The following is a 19,177-nucleotide window of genomic DNA, read 5'->3' as shown; positions in this document are numbered from 1 at the left end:
CTCCCTCTGCCGATCCCCCTGCTTGTGCATTCTTTCTCTCTCTGACAAATAAATAAAATAAAATCTTAAAAAAAAAAAAGAATAGCTTTAGGAGATACCTTCAAGAGATATTATTACTCAGAATAGAAAACGAAGGCAAATGGAGGCCAAGAGAGCGGGACAAACTTGCCTAAGGCAGGGCCGACTGTCAGTTACAGGGCTGGACCCCCAGACCAAGTCCCCGTGCCTCAGTTTCCTCAGCTGTCCAAGGGGGATCATAAGAGCACCCGTCCCTTTGTCCTGGAGACATGTAACAGGGGCTCAATCATTGTCAGCAATTCTTATTCTGGCACAGTGTACTCCTACAGCACCCAGGACAGTGACCAAAATCAGGGTCACTCTCCAACTGTAGGTTTTTCAGGGTCTAAAAGGGCCCCCAAAGATCCTTAGTTCTTATTTCCCGAGGCCCTTCCCAGAAGTAGGCATCTAGAAAACACTTCTGCTTCAGCTGCCAAAGGGCTTGCTCAATCCTCTTCTCCACAGGGGCCCATGGGAGAGATTTCTTTCTCAGCTGGTTTCCAGGAAACTCTGTGTCTCCCAGAAGAACTGCTCTGTCTTCCTTTTTTGAAAATATATATTGAGTAACTTATGTCTCCTGCTCTCTTCACTTTGGCTGCCAGGAAGCTCAAAGCCCAAACAGGCTTAAACACATCCTTCATTCTGTTTGCTCTTTGGGTAAGCGTGGCTGAAAGTGGCCGTGTGATCCACTGGTCAGTGAGATGAAAGGGGAAGTCTTCGGGGCTTCTGGGTAAGGTTTTCCTCCAGTGAGGAGAAGAGCTCCCTCGCATGCCCTGGCCACGCCTCTGTCTCTGGCTATTCTGGAACACAAAGTGATGCCTGGAGCTCCTGCTCTCTTGGGACCGGGCAGGGGAGGCCAAGAGGACCTCGAGAGACAAAGGGGGAGCTCTGACATCCTGGGGCTGACATGAGTCCTGAGACAACACACCCTAACCAACAACACCTGACATTCAGCAATTTGCAGTCACAGGAAACAGAAACCAAGCTACGTGTATTTTAAGCAGAAAGAAATAAGGGGGTTACTTAATTATCGGATGGTCTAGGGGAGCCAGGAATCCAAACCATTGGGGCTCCCAGAAAACCACCAACACTGTCTACCTGGCCCATCCCCCACAGAGCCACTGCCTCGGCCCCATCTGGGAAAAGAAAGCGTCACACACACGGGCCCGAGCGGATACTCCAGGAAAACACAACCCAGGCCGTAACCAGGCCCGAGGCAGCCGCTGCAGGTCATCTGCAGGTCAGCTACAGAGCCATCCCCTGCCTGCGCGACACATGCCATCAACAACAAGCAAATGTCCTGTGCCCCTGAACACCCAGGAAGCTGGAGTCCGGCCCCTCTGCTGATGCTACCACAGAGAGCCAAACACGACCACGGCTATGCTCTATATCCCACCCCATCGGCCAAATCCCCAGCAGCTGGATCTGATTTTGGCCAATCACATCCCAAACCTGAACTACTGGGGGGACCGAGAAATGCGGCTCTCCATTCCCCAGCTCCGGCAGGATGGGAAGGCCCCGCAGGAAGAGGATGGGTATGTGGCCAGCGCTAACCCACACTGCCCGCCTCCCCGCTGCAAGCACTCCCCAGGCCCCCGCAACAGCCAGACTCTCTATCTCTGCAGTGAGACGGAGTCACCTTCAGGATTCCGGAACACCAGGAAGACAAGTGGAAATCCCAAAAGTAGCAAGCGCCAGAAAACCCAAAGGCAGATGATTCAGAGAGTAATCTAAGAGTCTTTCATCTTTGCTTTTGATCTCCCATTCCAGCTGCACTAACTCTGATATTGTTTTTTTTTTTTATTTATTCAGATTTCCCCATTTCCTTCCACAGATTTGTAGGAAATCTCTGATAATCTAAGGAAGGAGGTTTAAACGCATGCACCATGAGAAGATTTCAAGAATCCCAGAGCCCCATAAGCATGATGATAGTAATATAATAGCAACCCCTACCATTTATTGAGTACCTACCGTGTGCCAGGAAGAGAGGAAACGGGAGGTTCAGAGAAGTTAAGACATCTGCCTCGAGTCACCCAGCAAGGGGCCATCAGAGCCAGAATTCTGTCCTGGCCAGACCCATAAGCACTACCGTGGACCTCGGTGTCAAAAGCGCCAGGGTCTATGGACACCAGGCAGGTGAGGCAACACGTGAAAGAGAGAGACAGAAGGAACGGGAGGTGCTGGGGACTGAGGAATACCGGAAGCTCTCGTGGCTGTGGTCGTGGAAAGTGAGGGCCCAGAGCTACTCATTTTTCTAAAGAAACTTGAACTCCAGACTTTCATGTGGACTCCACTGAAAAATAACTAAATAATTTTTTTTTTTTCCCCAAACACCTTGGAGGCCGAACCAAACGCACCAGGCAGGCTGAAGCCTGGGGCCCAGACCGCAGCACAGAGCTGCAGCCGCGCACGCCCGGGGCCCTGCTCCTCCCGCCCCGCCGCACCTCCCAGCCCTCAATGTGGGACTGCAGCTGCTCCAGCGCCTCCAGCTTTTCCATCTGCCGCTTGGTCTCGTTGATGTTGGAGCACACGGTCTTCATGGCCTGCAGGGCGCTCTGGACCGCGGGGTGATCCGGGTGCTTGCCAGGGGTCCTCTTGGCCAGCTCCTAGGGGACCGGGGAGGACAGGAATGAGAAACGTCCACTCCGAGGGCCCCAGACACGGCATCCAGGTCACCTGGCCCCACGCCAGATCTCAGCTCTGCTCTGTACAGACAGGGTGTTCCGGCGGGGGAGGGAGGGGAGCATCACGGACTCAGTCACTCATTCACTCACTCATTCATTCAGTAAATGTCCCCTGAGCACCTTCTTCATGGTGGAGCAGTATTCTAGGGCCTGGAGACAAATCTGTCTATGAAACAGAGAAAAATTCCTCACCTGGTGGGTATTACAATCTAGTAAAGGAGATGGGCCAAAATAAAGAAAAATCAGGTGCACAGTACAATGTCAGACAGTGATAAATACTATGAAAACAAATCAGAGTGACAGGCTAGAAGGTTTTGGGAAGGGAGCTGTTCTTTATTTTATTTTATTTTATTTTATTTGAGAGAGAGAGCACAAGCCAGAGGATGGGCAGAGGGAGAAGCAGCCTCCCCACTGAGGAGGAAGTCCAACGTGGTGCTCGATCCCAGGACCCCAAGATCATGACCTGAGCTGAAGGCAGACGCTTCACCAACTGAGCCGCCCAGGGGTCCCGGGAGGGGCTCTTTCAAATGGGGAGGTCAGGGGAGGCCTCTCGGAGGAGGTGACATTTAAACAGAGACTCTGGGTAAAGCAGGGGAGGGAGTTCTGCAAAAATCTTGGGGAAGACTGTGCCGGGCAGAGCGCGGAGCAAATGCAAAAGACCTGATGTGGAAGCGCTGATGGGCTAGGAGGAGGAACAGCAAGCAGACAGTGCGACTGGAGAGGAGTAAATGAGAAAGACCAAAAGGAAAAGAGAGACAAGACAGACACCAGGAGGTCAGAGAGGAGGCCACAGATACGGAGCCCAACCAAGTGCAGTCTTTTCACTGGGAGAGCGGGTATAAAAACACCCCACCTCACAGGGACCAGGACAGACCCTGTCAACTGGCCATTCCTGGTGGGCCCTATTCCATGGCCCTCCCCCTGCCACCTCCCACCCCTACCACAAGGGCAGGCCTGAACCGTGCTGAAGGCCAGGTTTGTCATCAAAGGGCATCAGCCACACGCTACATGAGATGAGCGAGAGAAAGAAGAGGGAGATGCTGGCAGGACCTCAAGATGTAGAGAAGATTTTCCAGCTGAATCACTCAACGGACAGCGCCATGCCGGCAGGGACAGGCCTCCTTAACCATCTGACCTAGAAGTGCCCAACGGTTCCAGTATCTCCCCACCTCTCTGCTCCCTTGAAAATCACAGACGTGGCGCTCTGACGGGTCACACGTGGGTGCCAGGGCTGGCTCTGCCCCTCTGTAGCCGAGTGACCTTGGGCCAGTCGCCCTCCATGCTGAAAAGCACTGACAAGGAGGGCCACTGTGAGAGGAGGAGGAGGGCTGAGGGGAGAAGGAGGGCTGCAGGGAGGAGGAGGAGGGCCGCCAGGAGGAGGAGGAGGGCGGTAGCAATGACAGCCCACTCAGCCTTTACTCTGTGCTTACGAGGTAGGGTCCGTTGTCATCCCCTTTAGCAGTGACGGAGATTAACGCAGAACAGCCCAAGGCCTCCAGAAAGTAAATGCAGGCACAGCTGGATGTGAGCCTGACCGTCTGGGTGGGTTCAAGGGCACGGTGAATCTGATCCTCCAGGAAAAGGACCTCTGCGGTCAACTACGGACCTGGTGAGCACCCGATCTATGCCAGCCATCCTCAGTCTGTCGTCTGACAACACGTGCTAGCTGGGACAGCCGCCGGGCCATCTGCCAGTGCGTTGTTCGGAGCACTCGGAACAGAAAACCAACTCTAGAACGTCCCCTCTCCATTCACGTCATTTCTGCCCCGCCTGGAAACCAACAGCCTCTTTTCTGGAGGACAAGTCCTAACGGTCCCGCGGACCAGACGTTCTGAGATGTCAGGCCCCTGAGGGTTTGCTGAGCACCTGCCACGTTCTGGGGACACAGCAAAGGGGAAGCAAGGAAGGGGGAGATGGAGCCCTCCCTCCAACAAAGGAGGCATTCCCACAGAGGAAGGGGAAGGAGAGTGTGACCTGAAAGTTGAAATAAAAAACAGAGGTGAGAGCAGGTGCCCCGTCCTGCAGAAGCGTCCGAGGCCACCGCTGCTCTCCACACAGGAAAGAGCCTGAGCTGGCACTGGGTGTCAGAGCAGCTGTGGGCAAGGTGTCAGCACTCAGCCCGAGAGGCAGGAGGGAGGGTGGGCACTGCGGCCGGAGCCGCAGTGAGAATGCTGACTTCCTGTGCCTTCACAGCAAGCTGGTGACAATCAATGCCAGATCCCCGGCAGATAAGGAGCTCATTTCATAACAGCGGAGTCAGAGAAGAACTCCAGAGGCATGACCCAAAGTATTCAATGGAAATGGCAAACAATGTGAAGGGGCATATCTCAACACGAACCCACCCCCGCTCCCCTGGCCCAGCCAGCTGCCACCGGGATCCCTGAAGTCAACTCCCTGGACCCCACCCCAACTCCCCACTCCCAGTCCATTCTCCACACACAGCCAGAGGGATCCTGTCAGAATGAGGTGAGACCCTGTCCCTCCCCTGCTTAGAACCCTCCTGATGCACTTACAACACTCAGAGAAGACAAACAGCCCACAGTGGCCCACAAGGACCTGCCTAATCTGGCCTCACCACCTCTCTGGCCTCACTCCCCCACTCCCTCAGATTGTCCTCTGGCCACCTCACTGTTCCTCAGACACACTCCTGCCACAGGGCCTTTGCACTGGCCCTTCCCTCAGACTTTTCCTCCAGGTACCTGTAGGCCCCTTCCTCACCTCCTCCAGGTGTTTGCTCAAATGTCACCCTCTTAGTTCCTCACTCCTGGCCCTTACTAACCCTCTTGGTCTGAGATATTTTCCCCACAGCACACTTGCTAGCTCTGCAAGTATATTCATTTCCTATCCATCCCTCCGCTATCTCCCCCAGCAGAATGCCAGTCCCACAGAGGCAAGGCTCTAGCCCATTTTGTTCACTTTTTATCTCCAGCACCTGGGACCATGCCTTACACATAACAGTTACTCGACAATCCTTGATGAGTAAATAAAACGGCCTCCCAAACGCCTGACCCTGTGGCACCGACCATAACTCTGCTGGAGGGACTCAGGAAGACACACAGGCACTTGCTAAGAAAAGAACACCTCACTACAGGATGCACCGCTTTCCAGGGCTCCCTCCCCCACCACTTACCGCCCGGAAAGGTTTCCATGGGCCACCTAACACCTTCTGGAGGGCTCTGAGTGGTCCATGTCCCCACTCCGGGGAACATGCCACTCCCCAGCCATCCTCTTCCACAAACACTTGATGCCAACACCTCCCCGGTGATGGACCATGGTCCATCCCCCAGGGTGCCACACCCCCAGTGGCCAGGGAGACGGAGGGAACAACTGATTGGCAAGGTGTCCATGCTAGCAAGGGTGACAGCTGCATCACCCGCTGACAGATGTGGGAAGTGCAAGACACATAGGAGTCCCTGTGGGGCCCCAAGGCTATACCTTGAGCAGCCACTCTGCAGAGAGCGCCCCTGCCACAAGCCCGCTCAAGTAGCTGTCCCCAGCAGACGGCTTCCAGGACACGCCCTGTTTTGCCCCCGCAATACTTGACAAGTTTTGAACGAAGCTGACATTTGGAAATCAGGTGCTATCGGGGACCTGAATGTACCAATTTCTGGATTTTGGAATGGTGGGTCACACTAGGGTGGCATTTTCCATAGTCGTTCAGTGCGTCAATGGGGGGGGGGGGCTACTATGTGCCAGGCTCATTCTAGGTGAATAGCAACAAGCAGAACAGGCCCAGACCTTGGCCCTGGCTTTGCTGACAGCCTAATGAGGATTCAGAAACTCAACCTGTGCACCATGAGTTAGAAAACAGAATGGGACAGTGAAGAAAAAATAAAAACAGGGTGGGGGACAGAGAATGGCAGAGGCACTTGTGCTACAGCTGGGTGGTCAGGCAAGGCCTCTCTGAGGAGGGGACAACTGAGCAACAGAGGCCTGAGAATATTAGAGAGTGAGCCTCAGGGTATCTGCCGTAATGATGTCCCGGAAGAAGGAGCAAGTGCAAAGACCCTAGGGCAGGAACATGTTTGTTGTGTTCAGAGAATGGCAAGGGGACAAGTGTGGCTGGAGGAGAGCCAGGGGTGTGGGAGAAGAAGCAGGGGAGGGCAGAAAATAAAATATAACTTCAATGTGCAGCACCTTACAGGTGACAATGATGGGGAATCTGGATTTCAATCTGAGTGACAGGGAGCCGCTGGACAGTCTTGAGTGAGGAAGTGACATGAACTGGCTTGGGCTTAGCTGCTGGGCTGAGAAGAGACTGTGGAGGACAAGGGCAGAGGCAGGAAGACCCAGCGGGGGCTGTAGCAAGGGCCTGGCAGCATGATGAAGAGAAGAAGCTAGAAAGTCTAGACTCAAGATAGAACCGAAGCCAGAGCCAATAGGACCTCCTAAGAGACTAGATGTAGGCTGAGCCAAAGACAGCTCAAGTTTGGCCTGAGCCATCAGAAAGGAAAGGCCATGTATGGAAATGGGGACAAGGGGGTGACAGGGAGGGGAGCCTGGTCTGGGGAAAGAGGAGAGCCAAGCATTCAGTTTTGGACCTGTTAGGCAGGAGATACCTGTCAGACATCCAAGTGGGGAAGCTGAGTGGGCAGGAGAACAAGCCTGGAGCTTGGGAGACGGGTCCAGGCTGCAGGTCAGACACAGAGACACGGCTTAAAGCCACGGGAGTGTCCACAAGAAGCTGGCACACGGCTGTTCATAGCAGCATTATTCCTAATAGCCAGAAAGTGGAAAAAACCCAAACATTCGTCAAGGAATGAACGGATAAACAAAATGTGGTTCCATACAATGGAATATTATGCAGCCATAAAAAGGAATGAAGCTCTGATCTGGGCTACCATGTGGATGAGCCTGGAAAACTCTGCGCTAAATGAAAGAAGCCAGACACTGAAGGTTACATCTTAGATGATCCCGTCTATGTAGAAGGTCCTGAGCCCCAGGGACAGGAAGTGGATGAGTAACTACCAGGGGCTGGGGCAGGAGGGAAAAGCCCGGGAACTGCTGATGGGTCTGGACTTTCTCCTGATGGTGATGAAGATATTCTAAAATTATTATGATGAGGGTTGCACAACTTCTGAATATACATACACACACACACACACACACACACACACACACACACACATTTTTTTTTAAAGGTCACAAGGCAGCTGAGTCCACTCTGGGAGCAAGTCTAGAGACAAAAGGCCCCAGAACTAAGCCCTGGGTCCACCTGTGCTTAGAGACCCAGAAGGTGTGGAGCCAGCAAAGGAGACAGCAGGGAAGTGGCCACAGGTGCAGGAAGCAAAGAACAGAAGGGCTGGGGTGGCAGCTGCCCCCTCTGGACAGATGTGCCCAATCAGTTTGCTTCCACCTGCCTCAACGGGCTTCCATTAGGTACCAGGCCCTTGTGGGGCCCCGTCTGCCTGGAGCTTGGAGGACAGAGGCTATCTGGGGCGCCAGTGTGGGTCCTGAGCCACACCACGAGCTGGGGCACAGTGAGTGGCCCGATGAGATCTGTGCATCACCAGGAAACAACCCAAAGGGACAGTGACAGTCAGCCTCCCTTTAGGCACCTGTCATTTGAGCACCAGGGGCATGACCTCAAACCTGAATCATTTCCCTGGAAACATCGACGGGAAACTCAACAAAGCCTAAAAACGCCAACTGTCTATCCTGAGCCTGGGCCAGAGGCTGAGATAGAATGTTCTGGCTATTCTTAGGCAATGTTCAAGTTCAGCTTTTTGGGGCTGTTCCCAATGAGGCTTTCATTCCGGCCTCTTCTCTCTTCCCACCCGGGCTCTCTAATCCTGATCGCCTGCTGGATTCAGAGTTCAGCTCAAACAAGGGGGCTCAGCGGGCCACGGGAACATCTGCAAGGGCGTCAGAGATGCGGAGGCCAGAGGTGGAGACACTTGAGGGACTGGGCACATGGTATCGTCTTTTAGAATCCTCTGGAAAACGTGACAGGAAGGAGGAACTCAGGAGGAGCATAAAGAACTGCGTTCAGTCCCAGCTGTGTTCTGATGCGAATGTTCCAGCTGTGGGTGCCAAAGGCCAGGACACTGAGCGAGCCCATCAGGCGGGGAGCATGGCACGTCCCCAGAGGACTCGAAGGCCCTGTTGGCGGGTCCCCCCGGTGCTATCGGAGCTCCAGATAAACACAGCTGGAGACTGAGGAAACGGGGCTAGTAAACAGCCATTTGGTCAGGAGAGCAAGGCCACAGCCTGGCTTCATCATCGTTTCCTGTGGGCAGTCACTCCCCCTCGGGTTGCCAGCCAGTGCCGTTCCTCCCTGTCTGCTCTCCCGGGAATCCAGAGCCTGTGAATCCCACCAAGCCGAACGGAAGCCCCTGGGCCTAATCGGGCCTCAGAAATGCCTGAGCCTGCCGTTGTGAGCTCCGAGTCTACACACACACACACACACACACACACACACACACACACACACACACAGGTCCAGCTCTGCTGGTTGTTAAAATACGTCATGGGAACTACCACTCCAAGCACCTGCTGAGACCCTGGACTTTTCTGAGATCCAGAAACCAAAGAGTTAACACCTAGGGGGCCTTGGTTGGGCGCTGGGGCTGGAGCTGGCATTTCTTCTAATGGGTCAGAGGTTCCAGGTTTGAAACCCCGGGAAGAAAAGAACGGAGCAGCCACTAAGCCACAAAACACAAGGCCACCGACCGTCCCAGACCCCCACCTAGAGAATGGAGAGGGTCAGCGTTCCCAAAACCCAAGGACTTTGGGAGCCTGACTCCCCAAAGTGCTCAACCAGCAGCACGGCCTAGTGGTCAGAGGGCGGGCCTCTAGAATGGGCTCAAATCACAGCTCCTACTACTTCACCATGAAGAGGCCCCTTCCTCTGTGCCTCAGTCTCTCCAGTGGGGCTAATCACAGTGCCTCCCTCATCACATCGTTCTCAGAATTAAGGGGGAAATGCTCAACCATCCTAACAGCCCTGTCTGTACCAACACAAACCCTGTACCACAGCTGAGTAACTGAGGCCGGCAAAGGTGACTCGCCCAAGGTCAGGCGGCTAGTAAATGGCGGAGCTAGAATTCAAACTCAAGCAGCCTCTGGCTACAAAGCCTGGCACTAATCCAGGGGTCAATAGACTTTTTCTGTAAACGGCCAAATAGTAAACATTTTAGGCTTTGTTGGCTACATCCGGTCTCTGTCACATACTCGTCTTTGTTTTTTGGGTTTTCTTTTCTTTTTAAACAAGGCTTTAAAAAAATGTAAACATCATTCTCAGCTCCTGTGTTGTACAAAAACAGGCCACGGGCTAGATCTGGCTCACGGGCCACCGCTTTGCCAACCCCTGCCCTAAACCACCACAGAGTACTACCTCTTAACGGCTGGCAACCGACTCGAGTTTGGAGAACACACCGAAAGGATCAAACAAAGCAGATTTTAGGTCCAATTCAATCCACAGGCTAGCGACTCGCAAGTTCTAGGAGCTTTTCCTGTACCAAGGTGAAGAGCCAGCTACAGCCACACGCAGCATTTCAAACATTTGGGGTCAAAGCAACTACGAGAACCACCACAGACGGTCCTCTTGAGATCCCGGGGACAGACAAACAGCAGCAGGCTAGAGGAGGGCCAGAGAGAACTTCGTCCCACCAACCGTGGCTGCACACATTACAGGCCTGTGGTCATGGACAGGGCTGATGGCCCCAGAGAGGGTCTGGTCCAGCTCACAGACTCAAGGGTCACCCACCTTGTCCAGCAGAAAGTCAAGTTCAAGAGTGCCCTAGTAATCCTCCCCTCCCCTCTGCCTTCCAGTTCATGGAGCAAAGATGCATGTGGCCCCATGCATGAGTGACAGGTGCATGAATGAGGCGCCACCAGCCACATTAATCCCCCAGCGGGGACCACAAGGAACAGCTGTCAGATGCAAGGCCTTCGGGATGGAGCCAGGGGATGCTTGGGCCAATAAGATGCCATTTCCAAGCACCGAAAACCCTGGGCAGAGAGCAGCAGCTGGTGGCAGAGCCATACCCCCAGCAGAGGATCTATCTGCCCAGGCGCTGACTCCAAAGCTGAGAACTATGACTTCTTGGGCTGCCACACAAGCAGCAAACCTTCCCTCAGTCTGTCCCACCGAGACCAAATCAAAGATAAAGATAGCAGGTGGCTGGTTATTTGCACTGGGCCCCCTCAGCAGCCCCCAGCCTCTTCCACAAACAGCTGGGACTGTGATGGGGAGGTCCTGCATCCCCCACCCACGGGCCTGTGGATCATGTGAGGCTTAGAGGTCAGAGCTCATGCCGTAAGTCAGCACCGTTTAGAGCTCATCTGCTCAGTGTGATTGGATCACACAGGGAGCACTTGATCCTGGTATCAGCCCATTAGAACATAACACCACCCAGTGCACCGGCCTAGACCACGTCTCAACCGATCAGAGCCCCGCACAGCCCAGTGCCTCGCCTCTGGGGTTAAGTGTGAGTCTAAGCACGTGGGACATGGGTAAATGGCACAAGCAAAGGCTTCATGTAATTGGTCCAAATTAAACCACGTGACTCGGGCCCAAACTATTCAGAACATCACATTCTTCTGGCCACAGACTGCCGAAGCCTGAGTGACTCTCGGGCCTTGAGTCGGAGCTACTAGAAGAGAGGTTCAGGCTTTCCCGCTGCCCTTGAACCTGACGAGGTGTGCGGCCAGAGGACCGCAGCCATCTGCTACCATATACAAATATAAAGCAGAACTGAACCCAAAGAGGCAGGGTCCTGATAGGCTCCAGCCCGGCCCAAACCCAACACGGTCCCTGCACGTCTCAGTTGCTTAACTAACAAGTTTTGCTTTTTGCGTAAGCCAGAGCTGGGCTTTCAGTCCCTCAAACCCAGGGAAAGGAGCCGGGTGACTGTCTCACCTTGAGAAGGAGCGGGTATTTGCAGATCCTCTGAATCGGAGACAGCAGGTAGCCCTCCAGAGGGATGTCCGTGGTCTTCCGGCCTCCCAGGAGCATGCAGCTCTGCAAAGGGACAGAAGACCTTCATTACAACCCACCAAGGACGGCAGAGGCATTTGGCCACGTTCAAATACGCAGGGGAAGCACTCTCAAAACACAACTGCAGACCTTGGAGGTAATTTAGCAACACCAAGAGGAGATGGAAATATGCATCATCTGTCACCCAGCACAAAGCCTAGATCAGGGCCTAGCAACCTGTCCCACCCCCTCCCCCCACCTCCTGGGCCAAATCCCACCGATCCCTGTTGCAGCAAGCAGGATCTCACTAGAACACGGCCACATCCTTTGTTTACGTACCTGCACATGCTCGCTTCCAAGCAAGTGTGGCACAAATGAGCAGTTTAACAGACAGCCTATGGTCCCAACACCTCAACTGTCCACCACTATCTGGCTTTTTATAAAAAAGTGTGCTAAGTCCTGGTATGTAGGAACTACAGGAACTTCCAGAGACACACCAGGAGACAGGGAACAGGGACATTCAGACCTGCCTTGTGTGGGACAGCACAAAATGGAAAGCAACCTAAAGAGCCACCAAATGAAGGATGGAAAAACATGCCTGTCGGGCGAGACAGTGCCACAGTCCGTGGTGTGGGAAACAGGGGGTCGGGCACCACTCGGAGCAACACAGACTAAAGGATATGGCTGCTACGAACCCATTCATACAAAGCTTTTAAAAACACACACAACCAAACTAGGCATTGTTTGTGGGGAACACATCTGTCGTCAAATACAAAGACACGGATGGAGGAAAAATAAACCAAATTCTAACAGGGGCTGGTTACCTCTGTAGAGGGAGGGTAACAGGATTTGGAAAGTGAACTGAGTCCCCCCCCCAGCCGTGAACTCCTTGCCGTCCTGTCCCAGGCTTACTATGTGCCCACGGCACACGTGTGTGCTCACATGCATGCAGGAAGGAAGAAGGGACACACTAAGGAATAAGCGACCTGCCAGCCCAGCCCACATTCCCCGTCTTCCTCCCGACACCGCGCGGGCAGACTGCTAATGACACAGAAACTCCCACAGCAAAGAATTCTCATCCTATCACTTGTTCACTCCCTCATTCATTCGTTCTGTGAATATATACTGTGTGCGGACTATGGGCTGGGCACGGTTCCAAGCACTGGGGCACCTGCCCAACAAGGCAGACACATTCCTTGCTTATACTCAAGTGAAAACAAGCCCAGAGAACATTTGCCCTGTGCCTACCACGTGCCAGGCCCTGTACCTTGTGCTCCACCATGTAAAGTCATCTTCACGGCCCCAGGATACGCAGGGACGTTATCTCCCTCTTCCAGACGGGAAAGTGGCACACAGAAGCAAAAGGATGGGTCCGAGACCCAAAGCTACTGCCTTGCAGGGAGCTTGGAGGGCCCTCTCCTTGGAGAAGCAGAACCCCGGGGAGTCCAGGTCCCTGCTCTGGCAGGAGCTGCACGGCCCCCGAGCCCCGCACCTCCCCCGGGCACAGAGGAGGGATCAGAGCTGCAGCAGCTGGGAGATGCCAGGCCCCACACTGCTCACACTCAGGCCTTTGTCCTCCGAGCCAGGGCTCACCACAAGCTGCCCTGGTGATGTCAGCTTCGGGCAGAAAGAGGGGAGCCTGGGGGTAGGGGAGCACTTTCCAGAAGCCCCGAGGACCCGGCGGGAGAAGGGTCTGGCTCTTTGTCCAGGATCAAGGGGTTTTCACATAAGTGTCAAAGCTGCCAACCACACTTCTCCCAGACACTCCAAATTCTTGTTTTACTTTGTTTTCACTGGGGGGGGGGGGGGGGGGCAAAAAGCAAACACACACAGAGCTGCCATTCACTGTTCTAGCAAGATGACGCTCTGGGTACGATGGGAAGAACTTTGAAAATTCTCTCCTTAAATGCTGCTCCTTCACAGGATTGATCACGGGAGCGATCACACGATGAGTGCATTCAGTGTCTGTCCCTACCTCCCTCTATAAGAAAAGCCTTTTGAGAATCTCAGATCCCTTCCACTGCCTAAAGGTTCCTTCCATTATCTAGCTTCTCTCTTCTGATCTCACTTCCTCCCACTTTCCTCTCAGACTCTCCAATCCAACTACCCCGGCTTTCTTGCTATTCATCAAACACTCTCCTACCTCAGGGCCTTGGGACATCCAATTCCTCTCCCTGGAATGATTTCCTCCCAATATTCCTTGCCTCTCTCTCTTACTTTACCAAAGTCTCTGCTTAAATATCATGTAAGACAGGATTTTCCCACAGACCAATCTCAAATAGCAGCCACCACCCTAATTCCCTCCAAACATCCTGCCATCCTTAACTTACTGTGTTTCCTCCACAGGATGTAACACCCTAAGACACGGCAGGTAAGTTTCTCCCACTAAAATGGCTGCTCCATGAGAGCAAGGCCTTTTCTTGCCTCGGTCACTGTTGTACCCCAAGACTTAGAATGAATGAATGAATAAATAAGTGAATGAACAAATTACCCCATTTTACAGACAAGAAAACTAAGTCACAGAATGAGAAGGTCCCCATCCTATCTCTCAGCGAGCACACAACATATCCTGACTGGAAAGCCAGATCCCGTCTGTTCTCAACGCCTTAACAGCCCATGGAAGACTCGAGACAGCTCTTCTGTTGGCGGCCAAAAGCTGGAGACACCAGCAGGGAGGGAGGAAGATGATGCATGGGCTGGCACCGCCCGTGTCCTCCCCCTGCCCGATCCGGCCCTGTTCAGCTGCTGCTAGGAAGATGGCAGCCGGGCCCACCCGGAAGACCACAGGAGAGAGAAGAAGGAAGGAAAGAGGAAGTGGGGCCCTTCCCTTCCCACACCCCTGCTCACACCATCCCGGCATTTCCTGCTTTTCAAAACCCAGAGGAGCCCAAGGGGACACCCCCAGGAAGAGGGGCCCTGAGCCAGGAGCCTGGGCAGCAGGGACTCCAGGACTCGAATCAGCAGGTCAATCACAGAAGCACGGCCGTGCGTGGTCCGTGTTACAGGACTTTATCCTTGCTTTTGGCCCTGACTCTTTGACGAATGTAAGTACAAAACTGGAACGGCGAGGATGCAGGTAAGAGTGGCCAACAGCATCAGTCCCGAAGGTGAAGACACTCGAGACCCATCTGCCCTTCCTCAGGTGCTCCCCAGGAATGGACCAAGCAACACGAACACACTAGTGAAGGAAACACACATTCTGAATCCAAATTCTGGAAATTCTTTGTTGGAGACTGTGCATGAGGGAGATGTGCAGGTAAGAATTTCATTGTGCAGTGTGGCCCCCTGGACACACGCCTAACACTCCTTGTGCTGGGTCAAATAGCTGTTCTACTTGTTGTGCTTTATTCTCTATGCGCTGCTGGGAAATAAAACCGAGCTTGGGGGTGGTGGTGTTGGTCTTTGACGGAATGAGCTGGGGATCTAGAAGTGAGAGATCAGGATTCGAACCCATGAGACGCTCGCTTTGGGAAGTCACTCCAAATTTTAGAGTTCTCAAAATCACCTGCTGGCAAGGGCCACGCGGTGTCCCCTACTGTATTCTTCCACGGCAAGAGAATTTTCATCTAGGCACCCAGCTGCATGCCCCAGCCTCCCCTGCAGCCGGGTGTAGCTATGTGGTGAGGTCCTGGACATGAGTAGAAGAGATATGGGCAGCTTCCTGTGTGCCCTTAAAAGGAGAAGGGCAGGCCCTCCTTCCACCCCCTTCCTGCACCCCACTACCCAAATGTGGAAGTCATGAGAGGTCAACTTAGACCACAGAGGTGAGTGCCCAGCCCAAGCAACTGGCCCCAGACACTAGGGCTCCCATCCCAGCCTCAGGCTGTCTACATCCGCGCTGTTACCACAACAGAGAAATAAACGTGTACCTTGTTTAAACCACTGTTATTTGGGATGTCAGCAGAGCAGACAAATGTGTATCTTAACTCACACACAATATACAGTAGCTGGTAAAACTTGAAGGAAATCACAGATGAGAACCCTTCTACACAAGCGAAGCTCTCTGCAATTGTAGAGAAGACTGTCCGGGATGTCTGCTGTCTGGCCTGACCAACGCCTCTTCCCAACTTACACGCACAAGTGCAAACCCACTGTCCTTTAGGGCTCCACCCCCTTAGGGCCTGTGGTATGGGTGGAGTTGACTCCGCCCCCCAGCTCCAGCAGTGGCCAATCAGAGCAACAACCAAACCCTCCTCCTACAGCAATTGGTTCAGGGATAAGGTCTTGAGCCAAGCTGAACCAATGAGCATTAGACCCAGGATTTCTGCTGTTATCTACAGAGAAAGAGGAGCTTTCTTATCTCAAAGTTGCTCTGCTATGAGGCCTCACTGGCACCACGTGGGGAAGTCTCCCTGGAAATGGAGCCAAGGCAGAGAAAAGCAGAACCAAGAAACACATCCCTGATGACATATTTGAACACCTAGATTCTGCTGTGCCTGAAGCCCTCTTGGGTCTTAAACTTCCCAGAAAAGGGAACCCATAAAAAAAAATTGGGGGGGTGCCTGGGTGGCTCAGTGGGTTAAGCCTCTGCCTTCGGTTCAGGTCATGATCTTGGGGTCCTGGGATCGAGCCCCACCTCGGGCTCTCTGCTCAGCGGGGAGCCTGCTTCCCCCTCTCTCTCTGCCTGCCTCTCTGCCTACTTGTGATCTCTGTCTGTCAAATAAATAAATAAAATCTTTAAAAAAAAATTGGGGGCATAAGCCAATTTTAACTGGGTTTTCATTCGCTTATAATTAAATAATCCTAAGGATACAATCATTACTACCATTTGCTGCCACTCTTATTAGGATCATTACTTTAGATCAGGAGTTGGCAAACGTGGCCCTAGGGCTGGATCCAGCCCGCTGCCTGTTTTGTAAATAAGGTTTTACTGGAACACAGCCATGCTCACTCCTTTGCATATGATCTAAGGCAAAACAGAGTCACTGTGACAGAGAGTGCGTGATTCAAAAAGGCAAAAATCTGGCCCTGTATAGAAAACATTTGGTGATCCCAGAGTTACCCCAGCTGTTACGACCAGCTGACCCAGGCAACACAACACGGGTCGGCGTGAAGCTCTCTTGTGCCCAGAGATTCACAAGCCTGGGCTGAGCGGAAGGGAAGGTGACAAGCACACTTACCAAAAGGAAGGCTCGCACAGTGGGGATCTTGTTGAGCTCCACAAGCAACCGCAGGGCCTTCTCGTGGTTGCTGCAGTACTCCTCATACACGCAGAACTTGTCCTTCTGCAAGACAAGGACAGAGTCTGTGGGAGAGAGCCCGTGGCGGGAAAGCAGACACACTGATATGCGCCCATGGCTGGGCCAGCCTGGGAGGACCCCCGGACCCTGAGCGACGACAGAGCAGGAGGGACCTCAGGCAGGGTGCCGTCCACTTACTGTGGGCCTCGCAGCCTCTACTCCTGCCCTGAGTCCGCACCCAGCAGCCTGAGTAACCTTTCAGGAAGCAGCACGGCCCAGGGTCAAGTGCACAAACTCAGAGCCAGCAGCCTGGGCTTGCAATCCTGGGTCTGCATTTAAGTATGAACTCGGACAAGTTCCCTGGCCTCTCTGTGCCTCCACCACCTCATCAGGAAGGCGGAGTTGTTCACAGTTAATTCATGGGGTTGTTAGATTAAAGGAGTTAAAACGTAAGGCTTTGGCATATGCTAAGTGCTCCATAAATGTCCATCCTTTGCATTAAACTGCAAGTCAGGCTGTGTCACACCCCTGCTGAAAACCCCCCAGTGGTATTCCACTGCACTACGAAAGAAACCCAACACTTGATTATGAATTTCAAGGGCCAGATAATGTGACCCTGCCTTTCTCTGACCTCATCTCACTGGGCTTCCAGCTACTCCTTGAATTTGCCAGCCCATTCCTACCTCAGGGCCTTTGCACTTGCCATACCCTCTACCCAGAACATTCTCCCCCCAAGCCTGGCTACTCCCCAACTCAGATTCCACCTCCTCAAACAACACCTGGGCGACCCTAGCTAAAGCAGCCAGACAGGTGCAATCTGGAATGATTCAGATTATTTGTTTATCTGTCTATTCCCACACAGCAGTCAGCTCCCTGAAGGCAGTGACCACATCTGTCTTGTTCACTGAGGTAGTCTCCGATTCTGGCACAGTGGCTGGCACACAGTAGGGCCTCAGTGAACACGTGCTAACCAGCTGGACTTTAAACACCTACTATGTGCAATGCCCTGTATATAGGAACCTGAAAAATCTAAAGAAGGCTCAGGAATTTGGGGGATCTGGGGGGAAGTAGAGCCCTGGTCGCTGCCACACAGCAGTGGCACTCTTGAGGCAAGGGGATAGCTCTGTTGACCTCCAAATGCCCCTAAGCCCAAAGCTGGACTCCGTCCAATCTAGAGGTCACCTGTGGGTCACCAGGTCTCTAACCATCAGTCAGGGCTTCCGGCACTCACAGGAAGCTCTGCACTGAGCATCCTCAGCTCCAAAGGGCTCACAGAACACCACCTCCCAACCTGCCAAACCCTAAATAAGGATGTCCTGGGTAAGACCACTGGACAAGAAGGGCTGAAGGGCTTCCACCTCGGGCTGAGGGTTGGGCGGGAGACCCCAAGAAGCTAAGGAAGGAAGAGGTGGTCCAGCAAAGCCAGCCAGTCATGTTGCTTCTAAACAAAGCCCCCATCGTCCTGCCAATGGAGCAGCTGCAGGAAAGAGCAAACCAAAGAGGAGGGAGGATGGGTTTCAGAATCAGTCAGCTGCCCCAGCCCGCCCCAACCCAGCTCTTGGGGCAGTGAGTGCACAACCTGAGCAGACGTGCTCCGCAGCGAAGGGCCCACAGCCACAGCCAAAGGCCAACACGGCGGAGTGTGTGCTAACCCCTTGGTCCCTGCCACACTCTGCCCTCCTGGAATGCGGGGACACTCAGGCACTCCTCACCAAGACCTGACAGGTAAATGACTATCTCCCCACTATCATAGGGGAAAACCGAGGCCAAGTCACAGGCCCAAGGGCTCAAGCCTGGTGAAGCGGGAGTGCCGGGGCTTGACCCCTTGGAGCCCCCTTGCTGATGCGCAGCTCCGGGTCACAGCAAAAGATGGGGACGGGAGGGGAAGGCCAAAGCGGACAAATCTCGAGCCACAGATCCACAAACTAAGCTCAGAGAGGGGCTAGAGATAATGGGGACAAGCTTAGAGTGACTCTAGAACTACACCCCCTGGTCAGAAGCCCAGCCCCGTGCTCCCTGAGTAGTGGAGAGCCCTGGGCAAGATGCTTCACCTCTGTCTGCCTCGGTTCCCTCATCCACAAAACACACCATGACAGCCCCCCGCTACTGGAGCAGCTGGTGAGGTAAATGATCCACGGAGAATGAGGAGGTCAGTGCTGGGGACACGTGGACTCTATGGGACATCTCAAAATCCTTAGAAGTCTAGGCTACACACACAACCAATAAACATGAATTAGAGAAAAATACCAAAACAAACAATGTCACAACTATCCAGGACAAGCCACCCTGACACATACTCCGAGGAGTGGCCAAACACTCTACAACATCATAAGACC

General features: G+C 53.5%; 1 protein-coding gene across 1 annotated transcript in view; it reads right to left on the bottom strand.

The window, feature by feature from the left end:
- The window catches only part of PREX1 (phosphatidylinositol-3,4,5-trisphosphate dependent Rac exchange factor 1), a 173,828-nt gene that overhangs the window by 72,195 nt on the left and 82,456 nt on the right, over positions 1-19,177 (bottom strand). The window contains exons 4-6 of the mRNA XM_032879024.1: positions 16,782-16,886; positions 11,605-11,706; positions 2,502-2,663 (exon numbers count right to left, since the gene is read on the bottom strand). Coding sequence (XP_032734915.1) covers positions 2,502-2,663; positions 11,605-11,706; positions 16,782-16,886 — 369 coding nt within the window. The remainder of the gene's footprint in view (positions 1-2,501; positions 2,664-11,604; positions 11,707-16,781; positions 16,887-19,177) is intronic.

Source organism: Lontra canadensis, unplaced genomic scaffold, assembly GCF_010015895.1.
Source record: "Lontra canadensis isolate GAN:19392208 unplaced genomic scaffold, GSC_riverotter_1.0 scaffold65, whole genome shotgun sequence".
In the NCBI taxonomy this organism is placed as follows: Eukaryota; Metazoa; Chordata; class Mammalia; order Carnivora; family Mustelidae; genus Lontra; species Lontra canadensis.
Note: the sequence above shows the minus strand (reverse complement) of the source record. Positions and strands in the feature narration are given on the sequence as shown.